The sequence below is a fragment of the Siphateles boraxobius genome, unplaced genomic scaffold, assembly GCF_051911475.1.
Source record: "Siphateles boraxobius isolate OS27281-9 unplaced genomic scaffold, OSU_SipBor_1 7, whole genome shotgun sequence".
NCBI lineage: Eukaryota > Metazoa > Chordata > Actinopteri > Cypriniformes > Leuciscidae > Siphateles > Siphateles boraxobius.
In genome coordinates, this window is record NW_027509197.1 from 30,680,542 (window position 1) to 30,699,116 (window position 18,575).

An 18,575-nucleotide genomic window follows, 5' to 3' on the forward strand; every position below is an offset into this window, starting at 1 on the left:
GCTCTGTTAATAACTATGCGGTGTGAGCAGCTGTAGCACTAATGCTACTAATGCTACCTAATGCTAATTAGCAATAGCCAGGAGCTAAGAACACCTATTGGTCTTGCTGTATTGTATTAAGACTATTAGTTCAAAATTGCTGGTTTGTGAATTGATTCAACAGGTTTTTAAAGTACTCAAAGGGAGGGATTTTTCTTGTGTGGATGGCTGATGATCTGAGAGCTAATTAACCTAACCTCTGTTGTGTCTTTTTCTTAGCCAATCATTACCACTGCTGAGGTGTTTTCAGATAGTGTCAAATCATGCTGAGATTGGATATTTGGGTTGTTATCCTGATGCCTACAGAGAATAGTTCTGTTTAATAGATGCAACAGTGAAATTAGCTAGTATGCTGATAGGTTTGTTTAATAAAAGAGCTGGTGAGAGTTTGTCTCTCTGTTCTCTCTAGTTGTCAGAGACAGACAACAAAGACTACTGAGAGAATGCCTGGCATTTATAATAGATTTCCCTCAAGAAATCGGCTTGCAAACTCTGCTAAAGCATCTACATAGGCCTAACTTGTGCCACCCTAGAAGAGAAAAGGTGAGCTTTACGACTCTGTTCGCCTTACACACACACACACACACACACACACACACACACACACACACACACACACACACACACACACACACACACACACACACACACACACACACACACACACACACACACACACACACACACACACACACACACACACACTTAAGGGGTGTTCACACTAACAGCAACAAAGCAGCCATAAGTCATTACTTTACAATGAGAGCTGTGCATGATGGGGCAAAGAGCCAACAATGACTACGTTTACAAGCAGCAAATATTCGGGTTATGGTCGGGTTAAGGTCACTACTCGGGTTTCTGAAACATTAAGAATAACCCGTTTAGATGCGTGGGCAGAGAGAGTTACTCCTGTATACATGGAATTGCAATATCCCGATGTAAACGGCGATTCATTGTCTTCTTCCTGTATCCAAAGACAACAACAACAGCAGTAGCACGCGGATAATGAATAGTTCGGGGCAGATAGCGATCGCCTTTGTTTGCGATTTGGTGCTGGTACTGACCTCGCTCCAAATGTACGCTGTGCTGCGTTTTGCCATGTTTACTTCCGGTATACTGCACGCGGGTTATTGTATGCGCTGAGAAGTTCCTCTACTCAAAAGATTCCTTGCGAATAGAACATGCAGAACACCAATCACTATAGGGATATGCCGATACTTGTTTACATGACTAAAATTCGGGTTAGAAAAGGGGTACCCCAGGGATCATATCCAGGTTTTTAAAATCCGGGATACAAGCATATTTGTGCTTTTGCAGGTGTTTACATGGCAGTGCGCGACCGGGTTATTGCTAATATTCCAGTTTTGAACGGGTTATTGGCTGCATGTAAACGTAGTCATTGATACAGGATTACGAACACAATAGCACAGGAACTCAATGTGGTTATTCCTGTAATGTAGTACGTATTGAACTCTGCAATGATGTAATTTTAAAAATTATTTCCATAAAGGGTTAAAGCAGACTTTCAGAAATATGTTCTGGTCAAGATTGTGGACATAAGCTTCAACGGCGACTCATTTACACAATGAAAATGAAGAGAATATGCCCGGATATGAATGAAAGCTAGTAATTTTTTTTCAGTATAGGGGCTGAGAGTTAGCATACATGAGGCTAGAAATTTTGATATTATCATACAGTTTCTGCTTGATTAATAACACAGAATACATTGCTACATACTGATGTTTGTGTTATAAAAAAATGGGTTACTTCCTGAGGGATGTCATCAAGTAACTTAATTGTATTAGTTTGTTTTGGGAAAACATGAGTGATTACTAATTAAAACAACCTTCCCTAAAAACCTTTGAGTGAATGAAGGCAAAAAAAAAAAATGGATGGTTTATTGGATCGTACTAGATTGCTTGAAGTGTTCCATTGTAGAAATCGATGCATAGCACAAAAATGGCAACCTACTCAAACTAGACTAGGTCATTTTAATTACTTTAAAAAAATCAATATATGTTCACTTAATTGTGATATTATATAATTGTTTTCCCATCTTTTTACAAACATTTAGTCTTATATTTGATCTACTATTTTAATACATTTATATTCGGGCATGAAAATGTGCTACATAATTAGGGAATGACCCAGTGGCTTCCAGTTATTTGATCACTGTCACGATGAATGCTCCTTTACACAGAGCCATGTTGCACTTTTACATTAACAATCTTTAATTCAATGAGCTTGTGCTCACCTTATAGAGAGTAGATGAGGCCTGCTCATTGATCAGAGCACATGGAAAGACACAAAGTCTCTATTGCTCTCTACATTGATTTGTTTGGCTGTAATACAGATTCAGTAACAGTTTGCTGAAACACAACCACTCTCTTGGGTTCAAACAGAGGGAACAGAGTTTATCAGGTACCATGATCCAGTAGCAACAAAAGGAAGCTAAAAAACAAGTTTCTTATATTCACAATGACATATTTACAATATTCAGGTGCACTAGAAGTAAAACATATACAAATTAAGATCCAGGGCAGTCATGAATTCATGCCTAACTTTTGAAAAAGCCCTGTACCAAATTACAGTGATCCCCAAAAGTATTTGGACACTTAAGCAGCCATAAAAAAATGCAAGCATGTCTTCACATTATATATCAAAATCTAAAAACAAGTAGAATTTATTTTAAATAAATAACTAAGCAGGAAACATACATGTGTTTGGTTTTGTGCTGGTGTCACAGAGGCACGTTTCGGCACAGTCAATCGTTCCCTTTAAACAGTGTGCTCACTGTCCCTACAGGGGAATTTATGAGCTTTCCTGAGAAAAGCTCTCTTGCCCAGGCAATAAATTCAGGCCCGCATCCATTCAGAGGTCTAAGGCATTATCATCAAATTTTCTAAAGGTTGCAATGCTGTCAGAACTCCGTCCGGCCGCATCCAGATTTACAGGCGGCTCTGGAAATAACTGGCTTTTCAAACGCACATTACTCACACAGCCACTTCACTTTCCCGCTCACTCTGGTTTTTTTTTTTTTTTACCATTATTTGAATTTGACTACTTATGAACAAAAGAAGAAAGAGAACGGACAATTTGCTTTTCATTGCTATTCGTGCCTAAAACGATACGAAACATCTATAATTACCCAGCTCTGACTGTATTTATGAGGGGAAGATGAAGTCCTAACACTGGTGCGGGGAGGAGCTGGCACGCTCTGTGACAATGCTTTAATTTCACAGTAAAGGGCTGTAATTACACAACCGTTCTCTCTTTCGCTCCCAATTTCTCTTTTTCCCTCCCTTTCTCTTTCTTCCTGTGCCACTGTCCCCTTATTGGTTCCGTCGGCACTCTTATCGGCCCTGCTATCAGAGTGAGGAATATTAGTGCTTTAAAACAGCATCATTAGCTGATGAGCAATTAAATTAGTCTGTCGCCTCTATTTAAGGGAAGATCCGAGGAATGCGTCTTAATACCCCCCACCCCTCTTCGTTCTCCCGTGAAGTAGTACCCTTTGTTTTAAAGTTTTGCAATGAAAGGGGACGGCTCTTGTATTGAACTCTTTTAGCCAGCAGGGTGGCATGCTACTTGAGCAGAGCAAAGCTGAATATATCTGCGGCTCGTTCCATCTCAATTATAACCCCGTTCATTAGCCCAGGTGCCGCGCCACTGACTCCTGCTCCCACAAATCAAAGTGAGGTTACCGAGTGTCCTCGGCACTCGGGCCAACTACAGTGAGTGAAACACTCCTAGCTGAATTACAGTGCTTGCAAGGTGAACACTGTATTGAAATCCCTCTTTATTTTAGTTCTTCTGCTACACTTTTTCTGAAATAAATTCATCGCCAACATTCAAACTTATTTTGGGGATCATTTCCACCCTAGGTGCTAGTTTACTTTACACTTTATTATCTATTCAGTTTGCCATAGAACACAATTTTGCTTTTCGCACTGGAATAAAAAATAAACAGACATAGATCATTCTTTAGTGCCACTGCCAAATACAAGTTACCACATTATGGAAAACAGAATGAAAAATAAAGTGCAAAGTTTAAAAATATATTGTGCACATAGAATTGAAATGATAGACAAAAGGTTTGTGTAAAGAAGCCTTATGTGATAAAAATAGACATAGATAAACATAAGTAAAATGTTTAATATTTATAAATAAATTAATGATTAAATGAATCAACGATTCAATGATTGAATCAATGAATTAATGAAAATTAAGATTAGATTTAAAATTTCCCAGTGATGATATCCTTTAATATTTGCATTGTGAAATGAGTAATTGAGTGTTATCACAGAATGCATTGCAACCACTGGCATTTCCATCAAAAACATGCCAATCTAACCAGTGGTATAAAGTCTTCAAGGAATAGCTCAAAGTTTTCAAGAAAAACTTGGAAAAGTCAAGGAAATGTGTATGTCGAAAAAATATGGTAGAAAATGAGATTTTTACAAGTAGAATCAGAAGGAAAAAATATAAATAATCCTAATCCAGTAATCACAAATGGCTGTTTAAGAAATGAATTAAAGCTGTGGGAAGCCAGATTAGGCACAGTAAAAGTGGTCTATACGACTTCTGTGCTATATTGGACGTCTTCTGAAGCCATATGATAGCTTTGTGGGAGGAACAGGATGAAATTCTGGGGGAGGGATTATCAATGAATAGAGATCGGAGCAGGTAGGAGCACAGAAACATTTCTGTGTGATTTTTAGCCCACACATGCTCAGGGACGAGGAGTGTGAGAAACGGCCCGGGCAGAGCCAGTGCTTTTTTGGTGAACTTGATTAATGGCTACACTAGTCCCTAGTTAAAGCCATAATTATAGCCCAGCAATTGGATTTCAGAGGGTCCTCTCTGCAGAGAGAGAAAGGGCAACAGGAGAGAGGGGAATGTGTGGTGCTGTTGTTGTCCCGATTAAACTGCAACAACACACAGGAGGCAGCCTCACAGGCAAGCACTGCACATGCTAACGCCTCAGGACAGAAACAGATAGAATGAGGGGAATTCAAAAAGAAAGGGAAAAGGGCAAGATATGAACAAGGAGCAATAACTGAGGAAATGATAAAAAGGCAGGAAATGGGAAAGATACACATTGAAATGAGGGCTGTAAAGACATGTAATCAGGTTACAGAGAAAGATCAGGGGAGACCGGGGCTAGTTGTCACATTCCAGGAAATATTTCACAGGGTATGATTTTGTTTGAAAGTCTATGATAGTCTTGGCAAAAAAAAAAAAAAAACCCTACTGATATTTTACACTGTTACTGCCCAGGAAAAAAAAAAAACTCCTTCTGTGACAACTTGCCCCAATTGTGTCACTGTATTGGGTAAGATTTCAGAATGGAATATGGCATTAATCAAACAGTAAAATATTACACACACATATAAGTAACACTTATACAGAATGAGTTTAGAAGGCTAATCTGTAAGGATACTAACTGAAAACATAAATAGAGACAAATCTTCAATTTGTTCAAAATTGACAAAATGCTTTTGTGACAAAATGCCCCAATAGCATCACACTGTATGGGGTAAGTTGTCACAATAGAATCGTGCCATTAATCAACCGGTAAAAATAATTATATTACATGTATATATTATATAATACATATTACATATTTACTGTTGAACCATTTCACGGTTTAAGCCTATACCATGTAAATAGTTATGAAAGTTATATATAAAAATTAAATATAAAAATAATCAAAAATATCAAACCATTGTTTCAACAAATACTGTAACTAATAAACATATATAATTTAAAGCACAAATATGATTCAAAACTGACTTATGTAAAACCCTGTGTAACCACAGTCACACCTTTACTTATGAGCATAATTCGAAGAAGAAGATGAGTTTTGAGTGGGTTTGGGTCTCACACAGGAGTAATGATGACGTCTTCATTTGTTTTAAAAGAAGTTAATTTGGCCAGCACAGGTCAGTAAATGTGACCGGCCCCTCAGAGGGCAAGTTCACCTTGCCCCATGGCCCTTTTCTCAGTCATTATTTTCAGCTACACGAGAAATTGGCCACCGGCTAATCAACATTCAGCTCTTCCAAGTGTGTTATTACACACAGCAATTGATGGATGGTACAATTACACCCAATGTCACTTAGCTAAATGGCTATGTAATTCTAATGAGTTCTTATTTAAACAGCCACTAGTTATTGTGTGAAGGTATAAGACGGGGGGTGGGGAGTAAACAGACCGGACAACGCGTAGAGCTATTCGTTTACTAAACTGATTACCGTGAGGCTACGTCACACCATAGTTTAAGGAGAATAAGTGACATTTTAATCTCTCTAATAAACGTCTCTTAAAGGCAGGTTAGTCCTTGGTTAAAAAACAGACTCTTTCTCTCACATTCCCCCGCCTTAAAACAAGGTCAGAGGGACAAACGCCGACCAATCATAATTAAAGTCAAGCGGCACAAAAACCAACCCTTCGCACTCAAGGACCCCTCGCTCTAATAGAAACAGAGGAGTGCCATGGCTGAGGCCTAGCTAAAATAGCGTAAAACATGATGGATTCCCAGCCATCGCGGAGCCTGCCGTCTCTCCCAGTCACACGCAGACACACACGTGCACCTGTCTGACTGTCACCCTCTCTGCGGAGAGCCGGCCTGGCATGGACACGCTGCTCAGCCAGTCCTATCATGCATCAGAGCGTGTCGCATCTGTTCAGCCCTCTTTCTGCAGGTATTAGTCTTCATTTCCATTGTTTACCCATTCTGTCCTTCCTCTGAAACTCCGTCCTCAGGGCCTCCTTCCACTGCTAGCTCCTTTATCTTGACTGCTATAAAACCAGTAAAACTCCCAAAAGAGGACATTCTTTCTTGTTACACAAGCTCAAATACAAAATTGTGTTTTTCTGCTCTCTTTTGGCACCTTTGGAGATTATTAGTTTTAATACCGATCAGTCAGCATCAATCAAACTGATCTTGTTTAGATTATTAAGACACGTGTATGGTCTACTGTGCATGATTCATCAGTGCATGTTGGAAATCATTTAGCAAAATGTAAAATTTCCTCTGAAATGACAATTAAAGCATTATCATCTTAAGAGTGAACTTGACCTTAACTCCAAGGTCCGCCTTTGGGTGATTGAGTAAAATAGTCATAATTAAACAGTATGATCAATGCAGATTAATATAATATAATAATTAAATAATGTAATCTTTTGATTTTAATAAAATAATCATAAATCATAAAAAATAGATAAAATAAAATAACAAAATAAAATAGTTAAGTGAAAATTGTTTAGTGGTTGGGTTTATTTTTAAGTGAACCCTTTCTTGGTAATAAAAAAAATAAAAATAAAAAAAAGACGACTTAGTCTTGGTCAAAAGGAATAGACTGCAGATTTAGTCAGGACGTGATTATGAGTATCTTCCCCAACACAGCTCAAGAGAACCCATTAAAAGCCGTCTCATAATATGAATGAAAATGCGGATGGGGGGGGGGGGGGGGGGGGGGGGGGGGTTCTTCACTTAATTCCAGGTGGCTTTGTTATCAGAAAGCAGCGGTTAATAAAGTATGTTCAGCCATTATAAGCACGTTGAGCCTGACACGACCCATACTGAGAGCCCGGACTGAGTGCTGCTATTGTGTAAATTGATTTCATTTAGCGTGCGAGAGTGGTCTAGTCCCAGATTCCCCCTCTCACTAAGGAGAGCGGAGGGGAGATAGGACAGCGAGACGGCTAGCGTAAGTGCGGTCCCCGGACAGACTATTGTGACTCCCTTGCTGCTTTTCCTCTCATACTCTTTATTCAATGACCGGTGTTCTGTTGAGATAAGAAACCAACGCTTCTTCTCCTCTTTATCTCGTTTCTCTCTCTTTCTCTTTGACTCTCTTTATCTGTCTGCTTCTCCTTTCTCTGGGATTGGAAAGTGTATATGAGAGACGTGAAGTGCTTGTCAGGTTGCGCTCTGTTGTGGTGGGTGTAAGACATCTCAGTTAACACGGGGGAAGTTCCTGCAGACATCCAGCGGATCTTGTCCTCTTCATGACATGCCTCCGCTCTGCTGAAAGTCACCTTAATGCGCTTCAGGAGAGACTGGGCTTCTTGTCACACTTTGTTCTCCAGTGAATATTTCTCAGAATATACACATAAACTTGCATTCAAAAGTTTGGGGTCAGCAAGATTTTTTGGTAACACTTTAACATTTACAAAGATTAATAAATACTGTAACAAATGTATTGCTTATTGTTAGTTAATGAACATTATTGTAAAGTGTTACCAAAAAATCTTGCTGACCCCAAACCCCAAACTCAACAAAAAATGAACAGCTGTATTTTATTAACTAACATTTACAAAGATTAATAAATACTGTAACAAATGTATTGCTTATTGTTAGTTAATGAACATTATTGTAGTTAATAAAATACAGCTGTTCATTTTTTGTTAATGTTAGTTCACAGTGCATTAACTAATGTTAACAAATACGACCTTTGATATTATAATGTATTAGTAAATGTTGAAATTAAAATTAACTAAGATCAAGCATTAATGCTGTAGAAGTATTGTTCATTAACTAAGTAGGTAACTAATTAACCTTATTGTAAAGTGTTACAGATTTTTTCAACAAAGTCTCTTATGTTCATTAAAGCTTAATTTATTTAGAAACAGTACTATTGTGGAACATTATTAAAATGCACAATCAAATTAAAATAAATAAATGTATTCCTTTTCAGCATTTTTTATTACTCCAGTCTTCAGTCACACGATCTTTCAGAAATCATTCTAATATGCTGATTTGGTAATAACATTTCTTCTTATTATCAATATTGAAAACTGATATTTTTGTGGAAATAGTTTTTCTCCCTGAAAAAAAACAGCATTTATTTGAAATAGAAATCTGTTGGTACATTATAAATGTCTTTACTTTTACTTTTGATCACTTTAATGTATCCTTACTAAATAAATCTATTAATTTCTTTAAAACAATTAACAGTAGTATACCTTAAAGTACACTAAGCTAATAACCCCCCCCCCCCCCCCCATAAAAAGACAATTGTTGCTGTTAATTGTTTACATAATGTTTTTGTGATAGTTTGAATTGGAATAATAAACCTTTCAATTATGTTAAAAGTAACATACAAAAATGTTGGCCAATAATTTAATTAATTGCATAAAATATTTAAATACATATAAATATGTTAAACTGAATTCAAACCTCACAGTCATTGTAACATATTCATTGTGACAACTAGCCCCGGTTTATCCTATAGTTATTCAACACCTGTCCCAAGATTCCCTTCCATGCCTGAGGATATGATCAGTGGCTAAAAAAAGTAAACAAATAAAATAAAATACAAAAAAGCAATTATAAATCAAAGATGTTGTAAAAAGAGGCTTATGGAGATACTTATTGATTCTGAATCTTGTAGTTTTTACATGGAATACACCAATATCGCATGAATGATATTAATAATATCTGAATTTTAATTTAATTTTTTAACTGAATGCTGATGAAAGTAAAAAAAAAAAATCACGATCCTGGAAAAACCAGGTCACATGCTTGCAAAAGGAAATATTTTACAAGCCTTTCTCGAATATTACAAAACATAATAGAAATGGCAAAAATGTCATGTACAACAGAGATCCCCAATTAACAATCCAGAACAAGAATGGACTGCAGGTCATTAAATATACTGTAAATGAATATTTTAGTGCAACTATTCAAAAAGAGAAGCGTGATTGAACTACTTTAAATTATATTTAGATTGCAGTTTGGCAAGATATAGCTTCAAAATATTTTCCTCAAGACTGATGTGGTGTAAAGCAACAGTGAAACGATGGATGTGACTGTAACAAAGGTGTCCATCAGGGCTTATAGCATCATTAGTGTGCACTGTGAGGAGGATGTGCCCTGACTACAGCTCATACATCTTCCTGACACACACATTCAGGACAGACCCTGTGAACTCCAGCCCTCCCAACTAAACACTGACCCAGCCATTATCAAACACTTGACCAGCACAACCTCAGCACACTTTCCTGCTGTGAGGTTATGAGGGTCACGCACACCACCTACTACATCACAGATGAGCGAACGACGACAACCTGCGCTGAGTTTCGAAAATATGTAGAACCTTTAAACTTTAAAACTGCATTCAAGTTACTTTGAAATATTTAACCATATAGCTTAATAATTCAACCACATAATTCAACAGTCAGGATTCCCATATGTATTCCATAAATCAGCTGTGGTTACTAAGATAAAGACTAATAAAAACTTTTCAAATTAATACATTTATCATACATGGATGGAAGCCTGCTTCATCCTCAAAATAATAATACTAATAATTCAAAAGTTTTGGGTCAGTATTCTATGATGTAATGCATCAACTTCATCAAAAGCGGCAGTAAAGTCATTTATTGTGTTATAAAAGGTTTCTTTTCAAAGAAATGTTGTTCTTTTGACCTTTATTTTTTTAAAGAGAGAATCCTGGGAAAATGTATCATGGTTTCATACATGCATAAATAAATAAAAATAATTAAAAGCAGAACACCTGTTGTACAACATTGATAATAATAAAAAAAATTACTTGAGCACCATCAACTTCTTTATATAAGTGTACAAATGTCTTTGATATGGCAAAATAAAAAAAATTATCTTCAATAGAGGAATCAGTTTTAAATGCTACCATACGCCAGATTTGTTTACTCAAATATGTTATTAGTACAGTGGAAATATTTGCCTGTCAAAACTAGAAACATTGAAATTTCTAACTCTGTGCATTCCCCAAACATTTTACACGCTGTACAATCTCAAATATCTGTAGAAAATATGTATTGGAGTCCCCCTGTAGTCAGTAATTTTATCCATTAAAACTCCTCTATGATTAAATGTTTTTTTCCTGTGAAAAAAAAAAAAAACTTAACATGCCTTAAACTAGATTGAATGTAACTTTACACCCTTGCTTCATTTATTATACGCGGATCCATGAATATGAAAATGAGCCCCGCCTCCAATCACTCATACAGACTCTTCTACAAGTCGATGTATCAGAATGGTAATGCGCTATATGTAGTTTAAGGAGAAAATACTCAGTAATGGTGTTGACATGATTGAGCACATGGTTTGTCGTAAAGAATATTAAAAACACCACATATAAACAACTTTTAAAAACTTGATTTTCACCGCAGGGGGAATTTACGGAATGAAGGGGGAGGTAAAAAATCTTGGTAAACTTTATTTTCTGCCTTCTATTGGCCTAAACATATATCTGCTAGTCATCCACAAAAGAGAGATAAACCTTCTGCTGACAAACACTGACTGGTCCCAAACACATAGAAACCAACACTATAAACAAAATGCTATAATGCTTGCCTGTTACACGTGTGCTTGTCTCATTATATCCCTGTCTCTTGTTTCAGCTCAAACACCTGCTCTTTCTTCCACACTGTCTCCTGAGGTGTTGTCGCTCTGCCAGAGCTGGACGACACTCATCATTACGGGAAGTGAGACATCCCTGACTGCAGCACTGCTGTGTGTGCCGAGCCTTTGTGAATGTGAACCTGTGCTGACATTCGCCGTAGGCATGAGAAGTGAGGAGACGCTGCAGCGGGCCATGAGTCGACTTTTTCCATGCATGTGTGGAAGTGTTTATATTTCTTCTAAAACTCCATTAAACTGTGAGTCTATAAACATGCGCTACAAAGTTTCAGTGATTCTCAACTAGTTTTGCTAAAGGACTACCAAATGTGCTTATCATACAAAAGTAAATAAAAATGTTCTCAAACACTGGCATTTTATGAAAGTTAATATTAAGTATAATATTAATGTTGAAATGATTTAATAATAATTTAATGTTAAATTAACATAAAATAATAAATTCCTTTATTGTATCTTACAGTCAAGATACTGATATTCTGTGAAGGTGGTCTTTTTCCTGTGTCCTCTAATTGCACCAATATTTACAAATTATTCCCAAAGCAAATATAATTCCCCTCCTCTCTTGCTCCTTCTCTCTCCTCCCCTTTTAAGCCCGTCTTCATGTCATATTAAAGTGATGCAAATTAACTTGAGAGTTTGCTAATTGCGATTGTCAATCCCATCCAGGCAGAGCTGAAAGACATGGACTCCCAAACACTTCATCAGTCTTCATTAATATTGAAGGGCACTGTGAAAACGTCTCTCGATCACAGCTGATCTAACGTCGCACTTAGCCCTGGAAAAACTACATTACCTGGGGTATAAAGTACATGAACTTCATTACTGTACTTTAGTGTGCATTTCTAAGAATTTAGAAACTCTATTAGGGGTTTGACGAGATCTTGTGTCACAAGATCTTGGGATAATGAAATATGATAAAATATAATAACAATATTTCTGGTTGAGGTGAAAATGTGCCTCGCGATACCAGCATGACTTAGTTAAGTTTGTAGCATTTTTTTTTTACAGTGCTTGCATTATATTGTTCTGTCTTTTACTGAATCGCTAGTGACAGAAATAGGTTAGTTAAATTATAAGTAAAATACACTTGCATTGTTTTGCATTTTGGGACTTTCAGTTGAATAAAAGACTATAATTCCAATATTTTGTCACTGAAGACTTCTTAAATATAGTGTTTCTTAAAAATATCGTTTTGTAATGTTCTCCTCAATGCAATATTGTGTATCGTCTCGTGTTTCGTCATACCCCGGGGCCTAAACACTATTGCAACTGATTTTTGTCCAGTTACGTTTCCAATGCAAAAATTATACTTTATTCTATTTTTAATTTAGACTTTCAAAGTACAAGGTACATTAAGTATTTACATCACTCCAAGTTAATATTATCAAACTAACACACTAATAAAACTGCTCTCATTATTTTGACTTTCTTTTGTCCATTTCATCATAATATATATATATATATATATATATATATAAAAAATATATAAATTATATATATATATATATATATTTCTTTTTTTCACAGAAATCACAGTCTTTTATTTAAAGCAATATATAACCATTGCTTTAAACAACTATACGCAAATCTCAATCAACTATAATCAGCTGCTGTTGAATTTAAAGCTGAAAAGTTTATACGGTTCCATTACTGTATTTAGGCAGTAGGTAGTATATGTAGTTTACTAGGTTTTTAGAAAAAGCCAGTGAGCCATCCATTACCAGACAAAATAAACAAAAATAATTTATTTTCAAATCATTTGTACCATTTTAAAGTTTATGGATGTAAATTGTATCTCATCATCGTGAGGCATGTTGTATATTCTCAGGGTTGAATGGAGAACCAAGTATTCACATCCCACACAACAACAACTGCTAGACAATATTTGCCAGGAAAACAATCCTAAAAAGTTCTCTATTTCAAGGTAAGTTTGATATGAATCAATATTTAGAGTCAGTAAACAAATAGGAAAGTTTATAAGACGTGGAGGTGAATGTTTCTGAGAGTGGCAACCTTCGGCCAATCCAAGCTCAGAGACGCCTCGGGCTGAGAAAAACAATGGAGGACACTGAGATTCCTTCCCTATGCGATTGTTTTATTTAGAATTTGCTTATATAAGACATAAAACAATCACAAGTCACTCCGGAATGTAGTCCATACAGCCTTTCATGGTAATTCGATAAATACAAATGCAGATTTGTATATATATATATTTACATTCAAAAGTTGTCATGACACTTTTATTCACATTTGCATATACATCTGATGGAACTACTGATCTGTTAAGCATTATATAATATTTATTAATGACTTTTTAAATACTGCTAGCAATGTTTTTTATAAACTCCAACAACTCTAAATCTGCAAAATGTCACTGACAGTTGAAGACTGGTGACCCTTTAGCAAAGTCACGTCAGCGCTACAGTGCCAAAACACAACTCACGATCACTTCAGTTCAGGATCTGAAAGCTATTCTAGGAACATTGCTTGTTTTGGTAAGCCACTTTAACTGACTATCAGACAACATGAGGAGAAAAGAAGGAAAATACATAGAAAAGGAAAAAAAAAGAGACAGTCAATGAGAAAAAGAGACATGAAATTAAAAAGAAGAATAGTTCTGGTCCCTGTCAGGGCTCCATGGCAACACCGTATATCCAGTAATATTTCCAATCAGACCTCACACTCTAGGCACTCTGCAGTATCTAATCTTCAGCCTAATGACATGCTGCCTTGTGGAAATATTTACGCTTTCCTCTTGGAAATGATAACCGGTTATTAACTCTATACCGGCTCATTAAATCCTGAACTAAGCATATAGGGCATTTTATGTGGATGGAGGGCGTCGAAAGACGACCTTATCAAAGACGGGGGATTCTTGCAAGAAGTTGTCAGTAGCTGGATTTCCATCCAAATGTTATACATTTTTTTATGTATTTCAGAAAGTTTAACATAAGAGAATGCAAAACATTGAACTTTATACAGCAGCACCGTGTTTGTCAACTTTGTTCTGAGAAAGAGTGGAAACACGTTTCCAAATAATGAAAATACGGCATCTGTTTTGCAAAAATATATATATATTTTTTCCCAGTACCTTTAACTCCACCTCAGCCTAGCGCATAAACCTTATGGACATTTTGAGAGTTCATGCGAATATCAAGTGTTTAAACTCAGCGCAAATTTAAAATGCACATGAATGGGATGGAAAACCAGCAACTGTCCACATGGACTGAACGTCCGTCCAAAACATCTAACATTTGCAATGTAACCTTTGCCTTTGAAAGAGAAATGTGGAATTTTTAAGAGGGCAGAATTACAGTTATTCATCACATAGAGGGTTTAATTCATCAGCCCTGAAGGCACGAGAAGATGAACTCTGTTTACCACTAAAGCTATTCTGGCTGTTTTGGAAGTGGCCATCAATCTCCAGCTATCTTTAAAAAAGAAAGCATCAGTTTCAATCACCCAAGAGACGGCTAGTCAACTGCTGAAAAGATTTCTCTTCTCCTCCTTGTCTCTTCAAGGTGAAGTTTCCCCAACTGACGTGAAGACCCTGGGGAAGCGTGATATTAATGCTTTAAAATATTAAAAATCCTACCAAAAATACACATGTGACTCCACTCTTTGGCCCTGCTGTTGTTCTCAATTAACAAGTTCAATTAACCTGTGCAACTGAGGCCTCTAGATACACCAAGACCTCATTGGCCTACAAAGATGGCAGTCTAAATGTTAAAGCATTTTCCTACAAGTGATTTTCGCTGTGCTCTATCATCCCTTATGGTGCGACGAAATAAACATGGACCGGAATTGTTTTTAGATTGATGTCTAAGCACAGAATGTTCTTCTCCCTCACCATTATCCTATTTAGCCTAAGCAATAATACGACTCTGTTTATCAGTGCTTTTACTTTGATACTAGCGATTGCATTGGCCAATTACCTCAGCAGGAGGCCAATGGTTGCCCTTCACAGCTGAACACTTTTCCTGACCTGCGGGGTGGCGTTGTGTGTTTTTGTGGCAAGGATAACAATTAGTAATGCAAAACTCTGTCCTGGCATCAGACAGGACAACTGGAAACGCTATCCTGGGCCCTGTGATGAGGGGAGTCCACAAATGTCCTCTTAGTCTATCTATATTTGAGTCTTCAAAGCAATAATTCTCCACAAAATCTAAATTCTGACATTATTCATTCTCATGTCATTACAAACCTGTTTTTTTTCAGTCTATAAATAAAGTTCATATTGACCACATCTTAAACTGCAAAAATGACCAAAAGACAAACAAAAAAGGTCATACAAATCTGTGTGCTATATTCAAAGTCTACTGAAGCCATAGATTAGCTTTGTGTAAGGAGCAGACTGAAGTTTAAGCCTTAGTCATTGAGTCTGTAAGATAGACTGGAGAACCAAATCAGTTCAATCAGTAAACAAATCATTCAACTTGGTTTTGTGAACCATATACATTGAAATTGAAAAGATTTGTCTCAAATGAACAACTCGATCATGAATTGAACACTGCTACTTCAGTGAACAAATCATTCATACTGTTTGTTTCAAAAGAATGTTCAGATCATGAGCAAATCATTTTTTTTAACTAATCTGTTCATTGGATCAATTAATCCAGTTCAGAACACGTATATGAATGATTTGATCAATGAAGCAGAATTGTCTTAATGAGTGAATTTTTCCTTTAAATAAATTTTTTCAATGGAATTGAAATTGGTCTTAAGTTAGGCATGGGATGAGCCAGCAATGGGTTCACAAGGAAGTTTAGAAAGCCTTGCTAGTCACGTCTGAACACACATAATACACACAATATTTACACCTGTGTTCTTCCTGAGGAAAAGATCCCTGACCTGTCTCGGACTACCCATTATCCTCATCATGTTATGGGCTGCAATGTGGAAGATAGGGCTGTTGTGATGGAGGGAGGTGAGCTGTGAGGTCTGACCCCAATCTAGCTTTTTTTCTTCACTAGTGGTGTTTTTGTAATGAACAAAGCAATGTTTAATCTTTTAAGTAAACAAATCGTTTTTATTCACTTCCATGCACCTACAACTCAGAAATCTCTCCGATCACAGGATCGCTTTGGTTACTTTTTTATGACTTCAAAGACTTTATATACAAATAGCATAGAAGTGCAAGCAGCATATCATTGGTTGAACTAACTGAACGAAAATGCCCTTCACTGAACTGCTTGGACGAGACAGAGGCATACTTGTACACTATATGCTACTCTAGCATGCTACTCATATTATTTCTGCCATATGCTTTCCTGATTTTAGCCTTAAAAGTGAAGTCAATGAGATATCTTGTCTGGAAAATCAACTAAATGAAATGGGACAGGTCATTTGTAAATGAAATGAACAAAGAAGCTACCTCTTTTATGAACAATGATCTGAACAAAAACTAGCAGATTTGATTTGTGGTGCACATTTGAGTTCAGAAAACTAGTTTTAATGGGTGGTGTTTTTTTCTAGCTGTTGCTGATTATGGATTTTCCCCTCAGTAAAAACCTTTAACTCTAATGTCAACAAAATGAAACCAAAAATTTGAACCTGGCTTTATCCAATTGTTCATATTTCTGCTCTTGAAACGTATGTGAATGTGTGCATATTTAATTAGATATTGCCTCATTTGCATATTTAAAAACATTTCAGAAAAGCTGTAATATAAAACAATTGCCATAATGTACTGTGATTAATCAACTGGGGAGTTAAAATGTTTACAATGTAGTGTCTTGCTTTAAAAAAGAAGAGTGTGACGTCATTACAACCATTGCAGCGTCGGTAGAAATTGTATATGCACAAAGTCCGTTGCTTTACAGTAATCAAACAAACTGAACTCCAATGCCAAACCAGACAAATCAAGTATGGTAATTTAAACCGTGAACCTTTGATATAGCACCTCATGGACACTATGGAAAACATAAAATATCAATATGAAATCTGAGATGTCATGTGTGGAATGGCCTGTAATGGCTCACACAAAGTACTTACCCTAAGAAAGGACAGGTCACGACTGCGATCGATGCTGGTGATCTCGAGGTTACCCATCACCACCTCGCAGTTCTCGTAGTATTTACGAAGGGTCCGATACTGCTGGTCCAGGTCTGACAGAGTACTCAGTTTATTCTCCGTGCCAGTACATACTGCAAAAAGAAAAAAAAGAAAAGAAAAAAATAATTACATTTTGATGTAAACAATAGATGCAGGAACTGGTTGGTGCTTCAGTCCATCCAGCAATGCAATTCAATCATGCCTGAAGACAGACAAGGAGGCTCAAGCCCCAGACGGACAACTTGACAAGTAATTAAACAGAGCCATTTCTGCTCATCAAACACCTTGAACCAATCAAAGATATTTGCCATCTGTTGCATCAGCTGGCAGTGCCTTTGAGCCAAGAGTGTAACCCTCCCTCTCACGCCTCACTGAACCACTGTCACAACATCCACAAGCAAATCCACGCCTATCCCAAGCCACCCGCTTTCGGCCCACCAGAAAGACAGAGAGAGAAAGGGGAGTCTAGTCACCATGTGATTAGACTAACTGACAATGCAGCTACACATCTTCCTATTATACTTGATATACATCTACAGCTGTTTGAGTAATGTTATTCTTCTTTCTTGTATGCAACAGCAGAGACCTTATTCATCAAGTGCTCATTAACAAACTCACGCAAAATGAAGCGGGGGTGGTGGCTACATGTAAATACTTTTTCTAGGCCACATCTGCAAGCCTTCAATTTAAAGGAATATTTGACCTACAAATCAAAATTTTGCAATCATTTACTCACCATTTACTTTCCATGCTTTTCATCACTGTGACTGGATCACTGAGTTGAACTTCTAATCAGTATGATTCATGATTAAATCATTGAGACCAGACTGCATTTCTTAAAGCAACACCAAGGAACTTTTCCTCTGCAGTCGCCCTACAGGTTGGAAGCGGAATTGTCCATTACCTAATTGCTAATAATTTAGCCTACCGCAGCCTACTGTCGCACGCGCACGCTCGCTGTTTATCCAGCACCGGCTTTGGAATCAACAGGCCACAGACAAGGTAGAGTATTATGCATGATTGTATGAAAGACATATTTCAAGTTCTTTTTGTGCTCCAGTTACTACCC

The 18,575-nt window shown here is 36.9% G+C and overlaps 1 protein-coding gene across 3 annotated transcripts in view; it reads right to left on the bottom strand.

Annotated features, from left to right (window-relative positions):
• Window positions 1-18,575, bottom strand: part of erbb4b (erb-b2 receptor tyrosine kinase 4b) — a 367,114-nt gene that overhangs the window by 166,636 nt on the left and 181,903 nt on the right. For all 3 annotated transcript variants that reach the window (XM_077216017.1, XM_077216016.1, XM_077216015.1), the window contains exon 2: window positions 17,447-17,598. In XM_077216017.1, coding sequence (XP_077072132.1) covers window positions 17,447-17,598 — 152 coding nt within the window. The remainder of the gene's footprint in view (window positions 1-17,446; window positions 17,599-18,575) is intronic.